General features: G+C 38.2%; 1 protein-coding gene across 2 annotated transcripts in view; it reads left to right on the forward strand.

The window, feature by feature from the left end:
- The first annotated feature begins 715 nt into the window (after window positions 1–715).
- MED13 (mediator complex subunit 13) overlaps window positions 716–19,350 on the forward strand; it is a 98,544-nt gene continuing 79,909 nt past the window's right edge. Inside the window, exons 1-3 of one of the 2 annotated variants that reach the window (XM_027975331.3) lie at window positions 716–1,514; window positions 3,309–3,543; window positions 11,375–11,543. In XM_027975331.3, the coding sequence (XP_027831132.2) occupies window positions 1,449–1,514; window positions 3,309–3,543; window positions 11,375–11,543 (470 nt within the window). In that variant the 5' untranslated portion in view covers window positions 716–1,448. Of the gene's footprint in view, window positions 1,515–3,308; window positions 3,544–10,966; window positions 11,002–11,374; window positions 11,544–19,350 lie in introns of those variants that run through there. The other variant, XM_012185232.5, reaches the window with a different exon arrangement.

A 19,350-nucleotide genomic window follows, 5' to 3' on the forward strand; every position in this document is an offset into this window, starting at 1 on the left:
ACAATAACCACACGAGGTAATGATGACAGCAGTAATAGACAACTCTAAGCAGTGTTTATCTGTGCTGGGCACTGGGCTTACCTACGTGTTTTCTTTGTATTAACTCATTTACCACAACAACCCGTGAGGGAGACATGTCTTCCTCATTTCACAGATGAGTAAACTGGAACGCAGGTAAGTGATCTGCTCAAAGTTCGAACTCAGGCAGTGTCACTCTAACTCCCGGGCTGTGAACCACAAGGCTATACTGTTTCATTTATGTTTCCTTCATAATATTCCAACTTTCGAGCGGCCGAGTCCGGTCTCAGAGGATCTGACGCCCAAGCCCAGGGGTTTGTGCCGCACCCCAACGGCCTTGAGGAATAAGTGAGATTGGCTTGGAATTTTTGCAGTACTTTTCTCTTCCACAGAATCCAAACTGATTTCAACGTAATTCTCAGATTTGTGATTTGAACCCTCTGGTACTGTCAGTTGCCCGGTAAGGAGAGAGAGAGAGGGCCAGGGCCCGGGTCATCGCACACTGGCCGGGGCACCCAGCAGATGGCGCTGTCTCGGTGGCCAACAGCCGGCTGCCCCGTCCCCCGGGGCTCAGCGCCTCCGCTTGAAAGCTTCCCGGCCCTCTCTCACTCCCTTCTCGCTCCCCCTCCCCACGGAGCCTGGGCCCACGTGACCTCGAGGCGGCCAATGGGCGAGCAGAGAGGGCGAGCTGGTCCCTGTGGCCGCCATTAAAGCGAAGGGAAAACCCGTGAATTCGGATTAAAGGGGGAAAAACACCGCCCGCTGGGCCCACAAAATGGGGGAGACTACGGCGTCCCGGCGGTGAGGCCGCAGGAGAGCGGACGTTAGGCCGGTCTGGCTCAGGGACGACACGAAGACACAGCCAGAGAATGGTCTGAGCCCGCAGACGCCGCCACCAACCTCCGCCACTGAGGAGACTCTGGGCTTAAGGACATCGCCGCCGCCGGGCCGGGGGCCTGGGCTTCTCTCCCGGCTCTCGCCCTTCCCGCCCCTCTGCGGGCGCCTCTCCGCCCCGGGAGCAGCCTCCGGGGCTCGGGCTCTGCCCTCTCGGACTCGTTTTTAATTATTTATTCTGTAATTTATTATTTTTTTCTGGTGGCAGGGGCACACATCCCCTCCGTCCCCCGAAGAGGGACGAGCGTCCGCGGGCTCCGCGGCGGCCGCAGCCCGGCCGGCGGGGCGAGCGCGGCGCGGCCCTCCCGCCTCCGGCCCTCGGCCCCGGGCGGCTGGGTGCCGGCCGGGCGGCGGGGGCTGCTCGCGGCGGCGGGGGGGTGGGTGGGGAGGGCGGGCGGCCCGGCGGCCTCCTCTTCCACCGCCCCCCCAACCACCACCCCCCCGCCCTCCCCGGTGTCTGTTTCTCTCTCTGGTCGGAGGCGGCGGTAATGGCGGATGGTGGGTTGTGGCGCCGGCGGCGGCTGCTGTGAGGGACGATGAGTTCCTCCTTCGTGCCGAACGGGGCCAGCCTGGAAGATTGTCACTGTAACCTCTTCTGCCTGGTGAGTGCCGGGCGGGGGCCGCGGCGGGCGGGCGGTGGGGGAGGGGCCGCGAGGTGCGCCCTTGGGCCGTGGGGGAGGGGGTCCGGGTCGGATCCAGATGCCCGAGTCCCCGGGCGAGGCCCGGCCCGAGCCGGCGCCGCGGGAGCCCCGCGCCGGCCCGGAGCCGCCGGCCCGGGCTGCCCTAGGAGCGTCGGCCTTTTCTCCCGTTTCCGACACTTTTCTCGCCCGCGGTCCTGTCTCCCAACTTGGGCTCCTTTCCTGGCAGGACAGCGGCATTTCCCTCCTGTGTTGCTGGCTTAACTGTTGCTTGTCTCCTTATTGACCGTGTATCCCTTTTCTGCCACTTTCTATTATTGCCCATTCTCTCCCACTGCCTGGCTCTGCTCCTCTTATTTTCCCCCGATAAACGAGACCCCGGAACTTAGCACTCTTTTAATTTTACGTGCTTGTTCTTTATAAAGATGAGCCAAACTGTAGGGGGTTCGTTTGTTCCTTGGGTGACTTCAGACTCTTAAAAAAACAGTGAATGCCATTCCGTAGTTTTTCTTTTAAACTTTGAAAGCAGTTGGAGATTTTGACAGTCTCTAGCCGACTTGCTTTTATTAGAACATTAGGTTTGTGAGAGTGGAGCGAACTTATGGAAGAGATGCTATGGTTCTGGACTAAATATTTTTATACAGAAGGCTGCTCCTCTTATTGAAAAGTCAAGGGGAAGCTGGCTCTACGGATGGCAGTTGTGTTGGTTGGCCCCGGTCTGGGAACATCTGAATAAAGACTTTAAAAAGTACCAACTGTTGCAAATACTCAGTCTGCAGTTGGATAGGAGCTTAGCTTCATCAATGATTTGAAGTTTCGGTAACTTTCTTTTTTTCATTTTCCCTGTCCTATGAGGAATATTAAGAGTGTGTGATAGGTAAGTGAATTGAGTGGGCGGAGCACAACTAGTTGGCAAGTGTAAACTGCCAGTCATGTATCAGCAGTTTCATTTTTGGCACCTTAAGCTTGCACTTTTAAGTTAGATTAAAAAATTACTGAATTCATGCTGATAATTTCTTTTACGATACTAAATTGAGATCTTGAATGCCTTTCCCCCTTATAAAATGTTTCTTGTACAATATCCATTAATCAGCATCTCTTCAGATATAGTAGACAAACAGCAGGTTTTACATTTCTGTCTTCTCCAACTCAGTCTATTTTTGGTACTTTTAGGATCGGGTTCTTTGAAGATAAGACTAGCACAAATCTGACAGTTCTTTGTGAGCAGCTATTTGACTTTTCCTTAAAGAGATATATATGTAAAGATTTAACAAGAATGTTTTCATTTGTAGTTGAGATTTCTTTTCCTTAAAGCTGTGACGTCTGTAAACATGGAATGATGAATCTTTAAAAGTTAATTTTGTAGTAAGTTTGATACCAAGAAACAAATGTAACCAGTAAGAACAGAATTTAGGACTGAGAGCAAATGTTTACTCAGTGTGCAGTATTAAAGTCTGTGTTTATATTTAACATTATTAAAGCTTTTTAATTTATCCTTGGGACACATTTATTGACTTGTATTCAGTGACATGTCAGTATTAATTTTTTCAGTGTCTGTTCTTTTCCTTTAATTTTTGGTTGTTGAATTATCAGAATAAACTCCCCCCCCCCTTTCTTTTTTGGTCAGTTTGTTTTCAGTATCTCAAGGATATGTTGAAAAATTGTAATGTCTTAATGAAATAGGGGACTTTAATAGTGAGGACTTTCGATTTTGAGTGAATATGCAATAATAAAAAAATCATACTTTGTTTTCCTCAGGCTGACTTGACGGGAATTAAATGGAAGAGATACGTGTGGCAAGGCCCAACTTCTGCCCCTATTCTGTTTCCGGTGACAGAGGAAGACCCCATTTTGAGCAGTTTTAGTCGCTGCCTTAAGGCAGATGTACTTGGTGTTTGGCGGCGTGATCAGAGACCTGGAAGAAGAGAATTGTGGATATTTTGGTGGGGTGAAGACCCCAATTTTGCTGACCTAATTCACCATGACTTATCAGGTGAAAGCAGCTTATCATTTCTAACTTAAAGATATAGCAATGTTGTATACTTTTCCTAAAAACATTTGTATTACAAATGGAGATTTTTTTGGTGGAACATTTGTTTACTGTGAAACCAGACAAAAATTCAGCTTCATGTTTTATTTCACTGCGGTTATTTTATTTTACTGAAAATTATGCATTTTATGGCAGGTTTTTTGAGCCTCGAATAACTATTCTTTCTTCCACCTCCCAGCTTTCTCATGAATTTCTGGCAGACAGCCCAAGGAAGGCATGTTAGTAAATAAAATTAAGAAAAATGGAATTGGGGAGCATTTCCTAACAAAGTCAAAAAATACTTTTGAAACCATGTGTAACTCATCTTTGAGTCAATTCTGCTACTACTCTCTTCTGTGTAAATAAGCACACAGTTGTAGAAATATCTGGAAATATTGTAACTTTCTCATGTGCTTTTTTTCCCCCCTAGGCATATAGTTTTTTCAGTATTTTTATTTGTGGTTGTTACATTATTAACAAATCAAGGCTTATGTTAATTTTCTTATTCTTGGAATGTGATTCTTTTATTTTAGGTACTGTTCCATCAAAGACTGTCTTTGATATGAAACAGTGCCAACTTGTTTAGCTTTTACAGTGGGACATGTGTCATAATCTGAAAAGTTAGGGAAGTAATTTTATTATGAGCAAATTGATAAGATTACTTCTGTCTTATTTTCTTGATATTTAGGACCAAATGTTACTTTCAAAAGAGAAACTATAATTCTTCATGTAATACTGAAGCTTGTGTTTACTTTAGAGTCCATGTTAACCGAATCTTTGATGATAAGAATGTAAATGATTAGTTGTTTGCTGCAATGTACCAAAGATTTCAGTATGATGTAACATAATGAATCTTGACGAGAAAATTGAGGATTTTTAGATAACTGAAAAAGTTTTCTTATTGGAAATCAAGTACTCTGGAGTTTCTATTATTGTCTATTTGATCTATAGAACTTATTTTACTTTTGGACGTATGTAATCGAGGTGACTATCTCAAACAAGCACTTAAGGCCAGTGTTTGTGCAGGAATGTGTATGTCACATTTTTTATCTTCAAATTAACAAACCCTTCAGTCTTAATATTCATTTTTGAGAGTGGTTGCAATTCTCTTATCATCAGTGCTTTCTAGCTTTTCTAATAAGATCCTGCTGGAGAGTCTAGCCCTTATTTTTAAGTATGTAGTGTGGTTCTAAATATATTAAATGATGAGTTTATATATATGTATGTGTATATGATGTATGCATATACATCAGACTATAATATTCCTTTACAGCATCAGCAAGGTGATGCTTTGTAATTGTCATGCCAAAAACTAAGCCTGCCAGCTTCCTTTTTCTTTCATTGACTTTAGGTATGCTTGAGTTATTTTAATCTTGAAGTGATTGTAAATACCACCTTACTAAAATATTTGAAGACTGTTTTAATATTATTGATAATATAGATAAACTGTTATGCTGACTTGGAAGTTTCGGTCTTCTTAATAAAGTTAGAACATCTGAACAGACCATTTCCCTCTCCCCACCCCCTCTCTCCCAGATTCCATGAAATACATTTCGTGGAATCAAACATAATCTTAACAGTTATGTAGTATTAGTATTACATTAGTAGGACTAACATTTTGAAAATTAAAAGCCTATTAAAGTTAACTGTGAACTGGCGTGATGTGTATTAAAATACTATGTGGGGAGTTTTATTTTCTGTTTTAAATAGGTTTTCTCCTGAAAATTCACAGCTATTAAATTTTTTTCTCTATAGTTTGCCGGTAAGCGTAATTATTTAAAATAGTGCTGCCTGTACTTTAAAATATTTATTTGAACATAATGAAAGTAATTTTGGAAGTTTAGGCTTTACTTGTCAGATTTTGCTGAATGCCAATTAACTTAAGAATTTATCAGTGAAAGCAATTAAAATAGTAAACCTAAATATAGTAATGGTTATATGTAATCATATTTTCTGTTCCGAAGTCTGTCTGGTACTATCTTAAACAGTTTGTGTAGCCAGTGGTATTTTTATAATGTTTTAGCTTTTTTTTTTAACCTGTCATTTACTTTAGAATGTTTTTACTTAAATCAGACATATCTTAAAGAATAATAAGGTCTTTTCAGATGGAGTATATTTGTCTCGCCCTTTTCTTTGCTCCAGGGACACCGTCTGCCTCCCTTTTGGGGTAATTAGTCTGCCGCTGTCTCTCGAGCTAACCCCTTTTTCATTTCTTCCCATCTGTGGCACTCCATCCCCTTCTTTTAAGCTCCCCTGAGAAGAGAGCAGCTGGACAGTAGGGGTGGCATCAGCTGCTGGAGGCAGTCCTGAGTTCCAAGTGGAGGTGTGGTAGCAAGGAGAGGGGAACCGGAAGGACCCAGGTGGTAACTAAAGAGCTGGTTAATTTAGCTTGAGTGTGCTCTTTGCAGGCAGTGTCTTTCTGTTTGGTTCAGCAGCTACCACATCTTGTTACTGAAATATTTGTGATTGTGGCAGTAACACTGCCGTTCTTGGTGAGAGAAGGCAGAAGCCATTCCTTTTTGCAGATGAGAATTCTCAGTGTTTCATATTAAGTCAGTAATAAAAGTACAAAATTGCCTTTGCTTCCCCCTATGAATTTCATTTGTGTCATTCATAGTGTATTTTTTTTAAGTAACTTTTTGTTTGAAAATAGGTGTAGATTTCCATAAATTTAACAGAGACACTATGTAGAGTTCTCTGAGTTACATCTTCCATCAAAATGGTGCATTTTCCACAGCTAATGAAACAATACTGATATATTGATATTGGTATTACCTAAATCGATAGTTTCTTTGGTTACCCTTTATTTTTACTTATTGCCCTTTTTTATCCTATGATCTCATCAAGGATACTATATTACATTTAGTTGTCATGTTTCCTTTGACTGTTCTAGACTCTGACAGTTTCTCAGACTTGCTTTATTTTTAATGATCCTGATAGTTCTGAAGAGTCTAGTCAGGTTCCATTGCTAAGGTTCCATAGTACATTTTTAATTTCTGCCTGCCTCTTACATGTAGCACATGTCTGGGTCACCTTCCTCTCAAGTTTTGCTAATGTGTAGAAATAGAATGTAAACTAGTTTTACTGCTAATTGATAAAAGTCTTTTACAGCAAGCCAAATCTGATTTGATACTTTAACCCTCAGTTCGAAGTTTATTGTTGTCACTGTTGGCTTTTAGTTTTTCCCTTGAAACAAAAATAAAAACAGCTACCCGCTCTCTGAGGTTTGCATCTTAAAAAAATTTATAGTAGCTAGAATGTGATGAGACTCTGAGAAAACTGATACCCTGAGAATTGAAAAAACAGAGTCAGTCAGGGCTAAAAATATTTCTTTTTCCTGGCTCCTGTGGTAATAATGCAGGATTTTAGCGACATATACAAATACTTTTATTATAACAATTTCATCGTAGATACTGTCAAATAGGTCATTGTTTAGTCTTAGAATTTAATTTTGGATGCTTTTACTGAAGGATATTAATTACAGTGGAATTTAACCTTAAGTGACAGCTTTAACAAGATTGACAAATAGATAAATAGCAGCCGAGTATAGCAGTCCAGTGTTACTCAACTAAAAACTCATTCTGTGCCCCCGGTAGCCTGAAGAGTTAATTCATTTCTGTCTTCTGTTACACAATTTACTTGTGATCCAACTTTTTCTGTTTGCTGGTCTTCTAGGCACAACATTGCCATGCTTTTCTGTGTACTGTCAAGCAAGAAAACTGTATTTTTTAGATCTTCAAATCAAAGATAAACATAAGAGGCTGCTTTTAAACCAATGTTTTTCAGGTTTTGCTGATCAATAGTGCTGCCAATTTAAGGCTCTCAGCAATTTGTTGAAAGAACAGCTTATGAATGGGCAATTATTATTCAAGACAGGTGCTAAACTAGACACTTAAACATTTCTCTTTATTCCTTCAAGAAATACATAGTATTTTCAACAGTGATCGATTTTGACCCATTTATTATTTTTTAGTATATGCTGCATTTTAATAGCTTGGCAGACTTAGGTAGATTCCTTTTTTACTGGCTTACCACCATGAGGATATTTAACGATGTCCGTTTTGAGAAAACTGAGTACAAATGCTTAGGTATATCAAAAATTCTTTTTGTTTTTATTTTTTCCCCCTACTCATAGAGAATTATTTTGATGACCTATCACATCCTTTTGTATCACTATAATCTGTATCCTCAAAAAATTATGGAAATCAAATTTAGCATTTGAACTTATTGTTCAAATATCTTGTAAAAATTTTTCAAGTAACAATTAACAGTTAAGAGTTCTAATCCTAAGGGTAACAGAAAAGTACTAAAAAACACAGAATTGAAACTGTTTTCTCTGGGGATACAGATAGAAGAGGAGGGAAACATTTATTTAAATACATTAAGCAGACTTTTTCCATTAGGCTGGGGTTAATTAAGTTCAAAAAAGTTAGGTAAAGATTTGCCTATGTGTTCCCTCTCCCTTTTCTGTTAAGCTGGTGTTGAGATACAAGGGCTTATTTTAATTAATGTAAGGGGTGTATGCCACTATGTCTTTGGTGGCTTGGTTGTACCATTTCGTTTTTTATATCCATGAATACAAGATGTGGAGAAGTACGTCTGTTATGGTTACTATAATATCAAGATAGAAGCTTGGCTTAGTAGTCTGCTTTCTGAGTGACACTCCCCCCGGACCTCCAAAAAAAAAAACCATCTGACTTTTCATTGAATGTTATTAAGAATTATTCTTATTTCCTCAGCAATGAAAAATCAAATTGTTATTTAGTGTGATGGTTGCTTAGTTATCTACCGTATAGGTGAAGATGTGCTTAAGAGATTTGTTGGCCTTAGAAAATCCTAACAGGTGATCAGATCTTTGTTTTATGCATAACTCCCATTTAGTGTTAATAAGCTTTGTGGGCATTTGAGGGTTTAATGTAAAATGAGGATTAAGTTCACCTGAGTTTTTCTAGACACAGAATTAGAGCAATGAGAGAGAAATGCTTGAATACTGATTAATTTTCTAAACTATATTTAGTTTTCTTAAACTATTTAACTACATACAGGTTTAACTGAAATAGATTTTTAAAAATAAAATCTTAATATGTAAAATTAATAAAAATTATTGTATTACAGTTTTTACTGTTTTAAAGATTTTTAACTTTTGGGTAGGAAGGTGAATTCAGTCTCAAGTTTTAAGTGAATAATTTTCTGATATTTGAAGTTTATAGTGACTGTAGATGTTTGAAATGTAATGATATCTGTGTTTTGGTTCTTTGTTGCTTTAAAACTTAGAAGTAGTTTGAGAAAAGATTTTGGTAGGGGCTTCTTGTGTATGACATGTGACTCCATTGCATTTCCTTAGAAGGTAAGGATTTTTGAGGTAAAAGGCTATAAAAAGTACACTAGATAGTTTATAAAGAACTGAAGAATTCCAGCATAATTCTTTTGGAATTAAGAATATGTGTACTTTTAGTAATCATAAATCACATAATTTTAGATAAAACTTTTACTGTAACTTTGATTTGAAATGATAGAAGCTGATTAAACTAAAAACAGATTGAGAAAGCTTTGATTTTTTTTTTTTCTCTCAACAACTCAGATATGCTTGTGATCTAGACTTTTTAAATAAAGTGAAGCCACTATGTGCCACTTCCCTTTTCTTCTAGCCTCCTGTTTCCTTTAATAAAGTGAAACTTGTGAAATTTTGGCTTTAATTGGGAGTAGATAAGGATGTCGATAATACAGCAGAATGTGAAGAACTTTTTCTGTTTATTATTAATGATTTAAAAATTATTAAACTTTTCTCGTTTTTAAAAAGCTTATCTTTTGGAAAAAAGTTGATTTGAAAGATTTTGACTCTAATTTAGGAGACATTTTAGTGAACAACATAAAATCAACATTAACTTGTAGCACAAATTTCTAGTGAAGTTAAAGTCCATTGTCATTGTGCTATTGTGCTTTTGAGTTAATGTTTATTCTGCTCATTTGTTGTACAAGTTATGAATGTTTGCCATCTGTCACTCTTAATACATGTCTTTGCTTTTATTCTAAAGCATCATGGTTTATTATTTTTCTCTTGAGATAGTTATGCATTTTTAGTGTTGAATTAAGAAAGATTTTTTTTTTTACTTAAATTGAAAGAAGGTCCATACTTTAAAAATGTTTTATAAAGTTAAATAGACTATAGGAGTATGCCACACTATTTTATATTTGAAATAGCAAATTAAAATATTCCAAAAGTTAAAATGTTGATGGCAGTAGCTCCTATTTATAGTAGGATTCCTTGGATGCTTTCTTATAGGTATAGATGGATAGAGAGTAAAAAGCTTTTTTTCTGAACCACATCCATACTTATCTCAAAATGACTATGTTATTATTATTATTATTGTTTTTGTAACTTCGCTTGGAGTGGTTAATAGATTTGCTGGCAAAATTGAGGCTGTATAGTTAGCAAAGGTTGCAAAAACCAAGATCATGGCATCCAGTCCCATCACTTAATGGGAAATAGAACGGGAAAAAGTAGAAGCAGTGACAGGTCTTATTTTCTTGGGCTCCAGAATCACTGGATGGTGACTGCAGCCATGAAATTAAAAGACGCTTGCTCCTTGGAAGAAAAGATACGGCAAACCTAGACAGCGTATTAAAAAGCAAAGACATCATTTTGCCAACAAAGGTCCGTATAGTCGAAGCTACGGTTTTCCAGTAGTCATGTACAAATGTGCAAGTCGGACCATAAGGAAGACTGAGCACCGAAGAAATAGTGTATTTGAATTGTGGTGTTGGAGAAGACTCTTGAGAGTCCCTTGGACATCAAGATCAAACCAGTCCATCCTAAAGAAAATCAACCCTGAATATTCATTGGAGGGATTGATGCTGAAGCTAAAGCTCCAATACTTAGGTCACCTGATGTGAAGAGCTGACTCATTGGAGAAGACCCTGATGCTGGGGAAGATGGAAGGCAAAAGGAGAAGGGGGCGGCAGAGGATAAGATGGGTTGGTTGGCTTCACCGACTCAATGTACATGAATTTGAGCAAACTCCAGGAGATGGTGAGAAGGACAGGAAAGCCTGGCGTGCTGCAGTCCATGGGGTCACCAAGAGTTGGACATGACTTGGAGACTAAACTACCAACATAACTTTATATCAGAAGTGCCATTTAAAATTTGTCTTTAAAGTTTCAATCACCCCATGTAGAGAATCTTATTCTAAATAGTAAGCATGGGAATCATTTGGTTGAAATGAGACCTGAGGTGACTGATAATGCACTACTTGTTAGGCTCTGTGCCAGAAGCTTCCTTTTTATCCATCACTTATTTTTATAGTTGAGTTGTGGATTAGAATGCTGATGGACATAAGATGTTTTGAGTTTAATTATTAACTGTCCAGTTTTTTTTTTTTTTTGGCAGGGTGAATGACTGGAAGAGTTAGGACAAAGTAACAAGTGAGTCAACTTAGAAATTGGCACTTTAGGTATAGAGTGTGTGGTATTTGCCTTGGTTATACAGATGTCCTATTCATTTATACAGAAACCAAATCAGTATGTTTGTGATATATCATTGCCTTTTTATGTGGTGGGAAAATAATTTTCAGGTAATTTGATAGAGTACATGGCACTTTGGCCTTTTATTCTCTATGGATTAGCTTTGAAACTTGATGTTTTAGTGTCTAGAGAGATAGCAAAGTGGTCGTAGCTCAATATTCTGAGGTGAAGTAGGGTTTATGAATTTAGGGATTAAACTATAATACTTTCAGTTTAGCTCTGAGTAGATATAGTGCCTCTATGTTACTTTTTGTTTCTTTCATTTGTTTTATAGAAGAGGAAGATGGAGTGTGGGAGAATGGACTTTCCTATGAATGCCGAACTTTGCTCTTCAAAGCAGTTCACAATCTGTTGGAACGGTGTTTAATGAACCGGAACTTTGTACGTATTGGCAAGTGGTTTGTAAAGCCTTATGAAAAAGACGAAAAACCTATAAATAAAAGGTAAGCTATCTTTAAACTCTTACTTGATATTTCTTTAGGCTTGTTAATACTAATGACTTTATAGAATGTGTGATAAAACTAATATCTCACAGACATTTAGAAGGTTAACTTTGGCAAAGTATATAAGTATTCAGTTTTCTTTGACTCCTTCATTCTTTCTTTTACACATTTTAAGAATTTTCTTGTAGTACGGATGGGCTGTGTGTCAGTACAGTGGCTTCAGTTTTGATTTAGGATAATAGAAAAAATGTGAGATGAAAGCAGAGACTTACACATTGAAGTATATATATTTTTTAGTACTAGTGGAAATACATTCATGGTACTCTGTTAAAATTAAGTAGTAGTAATTTTTTTTTTAGATGGTTATCTGTAGTCATGTTTGGGTTGAGGTAATCCTCATTCTCAGATCTTTTTGCTTTAATTAAAGTTATTTAAATTTGTATGTTTCTGTGTAGGACATGTTTACTTTGGGGGTGCTTATGATTTTCTTCAGCTTTGAATTAAGCAAATTCATGATGCTAATGTGTAGGATAGTTGCAGATGGAGGCACAGAAGACTTTTAAGATGTATTCAGGTAAAAGCTTTAGGTTACTACAGTTCTCTGGTTTAAATAATATAAGGCATAATCTGTTAGAAGATTTAGTCTCAAGCAGTTGTTGAATTAGTGAGACTTGTAGAGAAATGAAACAGTGGTGTGTAAGATGGGATATGGGAAAAGAAAAAAATGAAGGAAATTTATTGGTTTTCCCTAAAAGATGTGATGGTTGTAATCATTGTTGATATGTCATTTTATGTCAGGTGCACATCTTTTTCCATGCACACACGAAATTTTTTGTAAACTCCCCTTTCTAGTTTCATTATAATCGATAGAAGGCAAGACATATCAAGGCTTTCATTTTTCCTCTCTGAAAATTAAAACAAACCTTTATTGTCAAAAGAATAATTGTACAAGGTAGTGCATTCAGTTGCAAATGACAAAAAAGTCCTAACTAGCTTATGTAGAGGAGAAGGCAGTGGCACCCGACTCCAGTGCTGTTGCCTGGAAAATCCCATGGACAGAGGAGCCTGGTGAGCTGCAGTCCATGGGGTCGCTAAGAGTCGGACACGACTGAGTGACTTCACTTTCACTTTTCACTTTTCACTTTCATGCATTGGAGAAGGAAATGGCAACCCACTCCAGTGTTCTTGCCTGGAGAATCCCAGGGATTGGGGAGCTTGGTGGGCTGCCATCTATGGGGTTGCACAGAGTCAGAAACGACTGGAGTGAATTAGCAGCAGCTTATGTAGAAATTGATTTTTCTTAATAACAGTCTGGAGGAAGATACGTTCAGTGATGTCATCAAAACTTGGGTTCCCTGGAGTTTTCTGCTCTTTTATCTCTGTCCTTTGGCTTTTATCTTCACGGTTCCAGTAAGTGTTGCATCTCCAGACTTCGGCAGGAAGAGGAAGGGAGGGAGGAGATGAGAAGGGGTGACTGTTGGATCAGAAATTAGATTATTTTCTGGAAATTTTAGCTGACATATCATTGGCTATCTTGAGGTAAATACTCTGTATATGGGAACATTGCCACTCTGAGCAAAATAAACCTTGGTTAGTAAGAGGAAATGGAGAATAGATAGTAGGTAGGCAGTTTGAAGAATTCAAGCTGATTACCAAGAATTAAAAAGAGAACCTGCAATCCTGAGCCCCAGCTACTAGATGTGCTCCTCAGAGGCAATCCCTTTAAATTCTTCTAACTTAACTTTAATTTACCCTTTTAAAAACTTACAAGCAAATGCTAATTATTGAGCTTTCTGTTATTTCAGTTATTCAGGATGTAATCTTCTATTAATTCAGCTATCTTACCATCCCCTCCACCCCAGCCATCTCCCAACTCCCATCCCTACCACTTGGACATTGGCATACTGAGATACTCTGTTCTCCTGTCCCTTCTTTTTTCCCCCTATCTTACCAATATAGTTATGAGATTTGGTTAAAAAAAAAAAAAAAAGTACCTATTGTTTCTATTATAATTTTATAAATATTTAGTGAGTCATATAGCATGTAGGATTACATTCTGTTTCCTGTATATAATTTTGTTTTTCCCAGTGTTAATGTGATTACCTCTTTTTTCCCTTAATTACCTATGTCAAGGGTTGGTAAACTACTTCCTCACAGGGCAAATATAGCCTGCCCCCTGTTTTTGTAAATTTCATTGTAACACAGCCTTGTTCCTTCATTTTTGGATTACTTTATGCCTGCTTTCACACTCTGGCAGAGTTGAATAGTTGTGATAAGAGACTGATGATCCCACAATGCCTAAAGTATTTCTCTGGCTTTTTACAGATAGTGTGCTGATCCCCAGCCTGTATACTTACTGGTAATTCACCCCAGGCTATCTGCAGGAAGTATAAGTCTCCCCTCTACCTTTAAGGAGTTTGTGTAATCTTTTAGTTTCTTCTTACTCTCTCTCAGTATCCCTATTTGAACCCGTCATTGTTTGGTTCTGTTTTGGACTTGTTGTTCTATTAGGCCTGTTTCACAGTAGTCATCTTGGGAATTTGCTTTGCTTTTTGTCTGTTGGGTCACTTATTTCCTGGATCTCATGTTTTGGTTTTTTGTCTTACTGTTTTGGTAATACCCATCACCTGTAGTTTCTTGAGAAGAGAGTACATAAGAAGTAATATTTTTGAGATCCTGGATGTCTGAATTTTCTCCTTTTCTACTCTTAAGACTTCTGGGCACTAAAATGCTGTTTGGAAGTTTTGTATATGTAAATAGCTATGAAGCAAGCTGCAGGCTTTAGTAAGGTGACTGGACCGAGATTTGGCCATTTTTGTTTAGAACTGTGCTGCTACAGTAGCCACCAATCAATTGTAGCTATTTAATTTGCAGTTAATTGAAAAAATAAAAATTCAGTTCCTCAGTTGTCTAAACCACATTTCGAATACTCTCATGAGTACTGGTTATTGTATTGCATAAGTTCTTTTGGATGATATTGCTTACACCAGAGCCTTTACACTTAAAATAATGCCTTAGCATCACTAAAGAAGTCAGTTAAGCTTTTTTTGTTTTTGTTTTTTTTGGAGGGGTTGGGCAGTAACTGAAAGAGTTACTTTAAACTTCACTCGTAAAGCTTTGTCATCTTTCATACACCTGTGGCTTTTACACAGTCCCTTCAACTCCATCTTATTTAAATATAAGCACCACAAGATTTAAGGTGGTATATTAATAGCCATTTTATATAGTTTTGGGATATCCTTTGGTTGGGTTCCTCAATACCTTTGAAAACTTAACTTCTAGGGAAGCTATTATGTTTTCTAAGGACTCAATTCTTTTCTTCTTGTCTTCTAAGATGGCACTGCCTAATAGAAATACGATATGAGTCAACATATGTATTTGAAAATCTTGCAGTAGGCACATTAAAGAAAGTTTTTTAAAAAGTGAAATTGATTTTCATATATTTAACCCAATATATCTAAAATATTTCAGTGTGTAATTGCATATGCAAATGATATTAATGAGGTAGTTTACTTTTTTAAAACTAGGTCTTTGAAGTCTAATATGCACTCTACTTTAGAGTCCATCTCAGTGTGATCTGTCCACGTTTACAGGTGCCTGATAGTCATGTGTATGTTGGTTTGCATCAGTGATGATGAACCCTCTTGGAATTGTATGCTAAATTGGGAGTGTACTTGAGACTCAAAAATAGGGGAAACTTCCAACTTCTGTCAAGATGTCCATTATTTGCTAAGTTGGACCTGGTTGCTGTCTTATTTTTCCTCCTTTTAGCTTAGTCTATCATTAATGTCCATCATCAAGATTATTCTGAAGTCCTCAGTGATGATATATAATAGTACTTATGACCTAATGAAATGTCTTTGTGATGTTTTAGTCATTAGGATTTGCATGGTCAGTTTTCCCCATTCTCATGCTTTCTAGAAACATTTTTGAGAAAAATTCAGGGCTAGGAAAGACTTTTTCCTCTCTTTTTTCCTTCCCATTAAGCTTTTCTTACTGTCATTTCTTACTGTGATTCTTAGAGATTCATACAAATCTGTCTTTTTGAACTGTTGGTTTTAGATATGAACAATAATAGAGAATCATTCTGAGGGCTACAGAAATATAGGTTAATGCAGTGGTTCCCAAACTTGTCGGGATATGGAATCACCTTGAGAGAATAAAAAAATAATCTGTGTATTAACCTGGGAATGTGGTATAGGCTTTGGAATTTATAAAAGATCTCTGTGTGATTCTAATGAAAGATAGACAGGTTTGAAAACTATTTAATCAATGGAATAAAAATCTTGAATTAGGATGACTAGGATTCTTTTTTGTGTGTGTTGTATAATATAAACAACACAACTTACCATTTTAGCCATTTTTTAAGTGTATGGTACAGTAACATTGATTACATTCATACTGTTGTGCAGCCATCACACTGTCTCCAGAAATTTTTCATCATTCCAGGCTGAAAATTTGCCCATTGATTAATGACTTCCTATTTTCTCCCCCTCACAGCCCCAGGTAACCACCATTCTACCTTTTGTCTCTATGAATTTGACTGTTCTAGATACCTTACATAAGTGAAATCAAAAGGTATTTGTCCTTTGCTGCTGCTAAGTCGCTTCAGTCGTGTCCGACTCTGTGCAGCCCCATAGACGGCAGCCCACCAGGCTCCCCCGTCCCTGGGATTCTCCAGGCAAGAACACTGGAATGGGTTGCCATCTCCTTCTCCAGTGCATGAAAGTGAAAAGTGAAAGTGAAGTTGCTCAGTTGTGTCCGACTCTTCGGGACCCCATGGACTGCAGCCCACCAGGCTCTTCTGTCCGTGGGATTTTCCAGGCAAGAGGACTGGAGTGGGGTGCCACTGCCTTCTCCACTTGTCTTATAGTGTCTGGCTTATTTCACTTAGCACCATGTTCTCAAGGTTCTTATCCAAGTTGTAGCACGTACTTTCATTTGTCTTTAGAAAGATATTTACATATTTCTTTATTTGACTGTTCTGGGTCTTAGTTACAGCATGCGAACTCTTAGTTGTGGTTTGTTGGATCTAGTTCCCAAACCAGGGATCGAACCTAGGCCCTGAATTGGGAGTGTGGAGTCAGCCACTGGACCATCAGGGAGGTCCCCATTTCTTTTTAAGACTGAATAATTTTCCATTGTATTTTTATACCACATCTTGTTTATCCACTCATCTGTCAGTTGACATTTGGGTTGTTTCTACTTTTTGTCTATTGTGAATAATGCTGCTATAAATATTAGTATACAAATATCTATGCAAGTCCCTGCTTTCAGTTCTTTTGGAAACATACAAGAAGTAGATTTGCTAGGGCATACAGTAATTCTATTTTAATTTATTTTTTGAGGAATTGCTGAAATCTTTTCCACTGTGGCTGGCCCATTTTATATTCCTGTGAGCAGTGTAGGAGGATTGCAGTTTCTACACATCCTCACCAACACTTCATTTTTTAAAAAATAACAGCCATCCTTATGGATGTGAAGTAGTTATCTCATTGTCATTTTAATTTGCATTTTCTAAATGACTAGTGATGTTGAGCATCTTTACACCTGTTGGGTGGCTGTGTATCTTCTTCAAATGTCTGTTCAAGTCCTTTGCCCATTTTTAATTGATTGTTAGGATGACTAGAACTCTAAGTCAACACTCCCTTTAAATAGGTTTATGATTTTAAGACAAGTCAGTTAACTTTTTTGTGTCTTGAATTCCCTACCAGCAAAATGGGATATCATTTTTCTGTACCTGCCTAACAGAAGTGCTAAAAATACAGCACTTCCTAAAGCAGTATACTTACCTGTTATAATATTAGAATAGCTGACTTTAATCTGTAAGCATATTTTCAATTTATGTCTTAGAAATAAAAAATCTTTTGTTTAATTTTAGTACCTAAGGAACATTTTTCTACAACAGAAGATTATCTGTCCAGGTTTCATCTGTAAAATTATGCTTTATTCTTACCTTTTTGCTTTGGTTATTATAGTAAAAGCTCCTGGAGAGCAGTTTTATTCTCCATAATACTTTATGGTAGCTTAACAGTACCTTGGATTCTTATTGTAGTTGCACATATTTGTTTTAAGTCCACTTTTCTAAGTGCTGAGTACTGAAAATGAAGTGGTGTTGTAAAATGATCTCTCCCCTCGAAAGACAAGCCATTGTGAATTTAGTATGGTGGTATTACCTAACATTCACTTTGGCCTATAATATTTTCTGACTGGACTTCCCTGGTGGCTCAGATGGTAAAGCATCTGCCTACAGTGTGTGAGACCCGGGTTCAATCCCTGGGTTGGGAAGATCTCCTGGAGAAGGAAATGGCAACCCACTCCAGTATTCTTGCCTGGAAAATCCCATTTTCTGACTAGATTACCTTTAATATAGGTATACTGTGGAGATAATTGCTTCCCTGGTAGCTCAGCTGGTAAAGAACCCGCCTGCAAAGCAGGAGACCCTGGTTCCATTCCTGGATTGGGAAGATGAAGATCTGTGGAGAAGGGATAGGCTACCCACTCCACTATTGTTGGGCTTCCCTGGTGGCTCAGATGGCAAAGAATCCTGGGTTGATCCATGGGTTGGGAAGATCCCCTGGAGGAGGGCATGGCAACCCATGCCAGTATTCTTGCCTGGAGAATCCCCATGGACAGAGGAGCCTGGTGGGCTACAGTCCATGGGGTCGCCAAGAGTCAGACACGACTAAGCTCAGCATAGCACATAAACCTTAGAGTCATTTTGTCAGTATCTGCAAAATAACTGCTCAATTTTTATTGTGATTGTGTTGAATCATCTTATTCTGTAGCACCACAGTAAAGCATGCATCATAATAAATTGGGTCACAGGAAATTATTTGGTTTCCAGTGCGTATAAAAGTTCGTTTACACTAACTGAAATCTATTAAGTGCACAGTAGCAGTATTTGTCGAAAACAGTGTATATAACTTACTTTATTACTAAAAAATGCTAACCATTCTCTGAATCTTCAGCAAGTCATAACCTTTTTGCAATAGTAACATCAAAGATCACTTACCATAGATCACCATACCAAGTATAATAATTATGAAAAAGTTTGAAATGTGAAAATTACCAAAATGTGACACACAGACACGAAGTGAACATACGCTGTTGAGAAAGTGGTGCCAGCAGACTTGCTCAGTGCCAGCTTGTCACACACCTTTGATTTGTAAAGCCCTCAGTTGTCTGTGAAGGACAGTAAAGCCAAGGTGTACTTGTGTAAGAATTTCAGAAAATTTATCCCATATTTAGAATGTTTAGTTTTTTTCTTCCTGTACATGCACAAACTTGGTTTATTTTAAACCATTTTCTATTACAACTAGATCAGTCTGTATAGGAAACATGCTAGTAGTATATGGTGTGATGTTTTTCCTTAAATAGGCAACTGGAATTGAGAGCTTGCTGTTAAGTAGGGTAGTACGGAGATTAGGAATGGAGAGTTTATTTTCTTTTAATATTTTATGTATGAAATGAAACAGTTGAAAGCTGTAGTTTTAACTACAGTTCACTAATTAAATATGAAGATATAAAATACAGGTCTCCAAGCCTCTTTATCTTTTAAAGATAAAGACTATGAACTTCCTTGGTGGTCCACTGATTAAGAATCTACCTTGCAGTGCAAGGGACACAGGTTTGAACTCTGGTCTGAAAGATTCCACATGCCACGGAACAACTGAGCCTGTGCCCCACAACTACTGAGCCCCATGTGCTATAACTAAGGATCCCAAATGATGTCAACGAAGATCCTGCGTGCTGTGACTGAGACCCCAGGCAGCCAAATAAAAATTAAAAATAAAGAACAATAGAC

Source organism: Ovis aries, chromosome 11, assembly GCF_016772045.2.
Source record: "Ovis aries strain OAR_USU_Benz2616 breed Rambouillet chromosome 11, ARS-UI_Ramb_v3.0, whole genome shotgun sequence".
Taxonomy (NCBI): domain Eukaryota; kingdom Metazoa; phylum Chordata; class Mammalia; order Artiodactyla; family Bovidae; genus Ovis; species Ovis aries.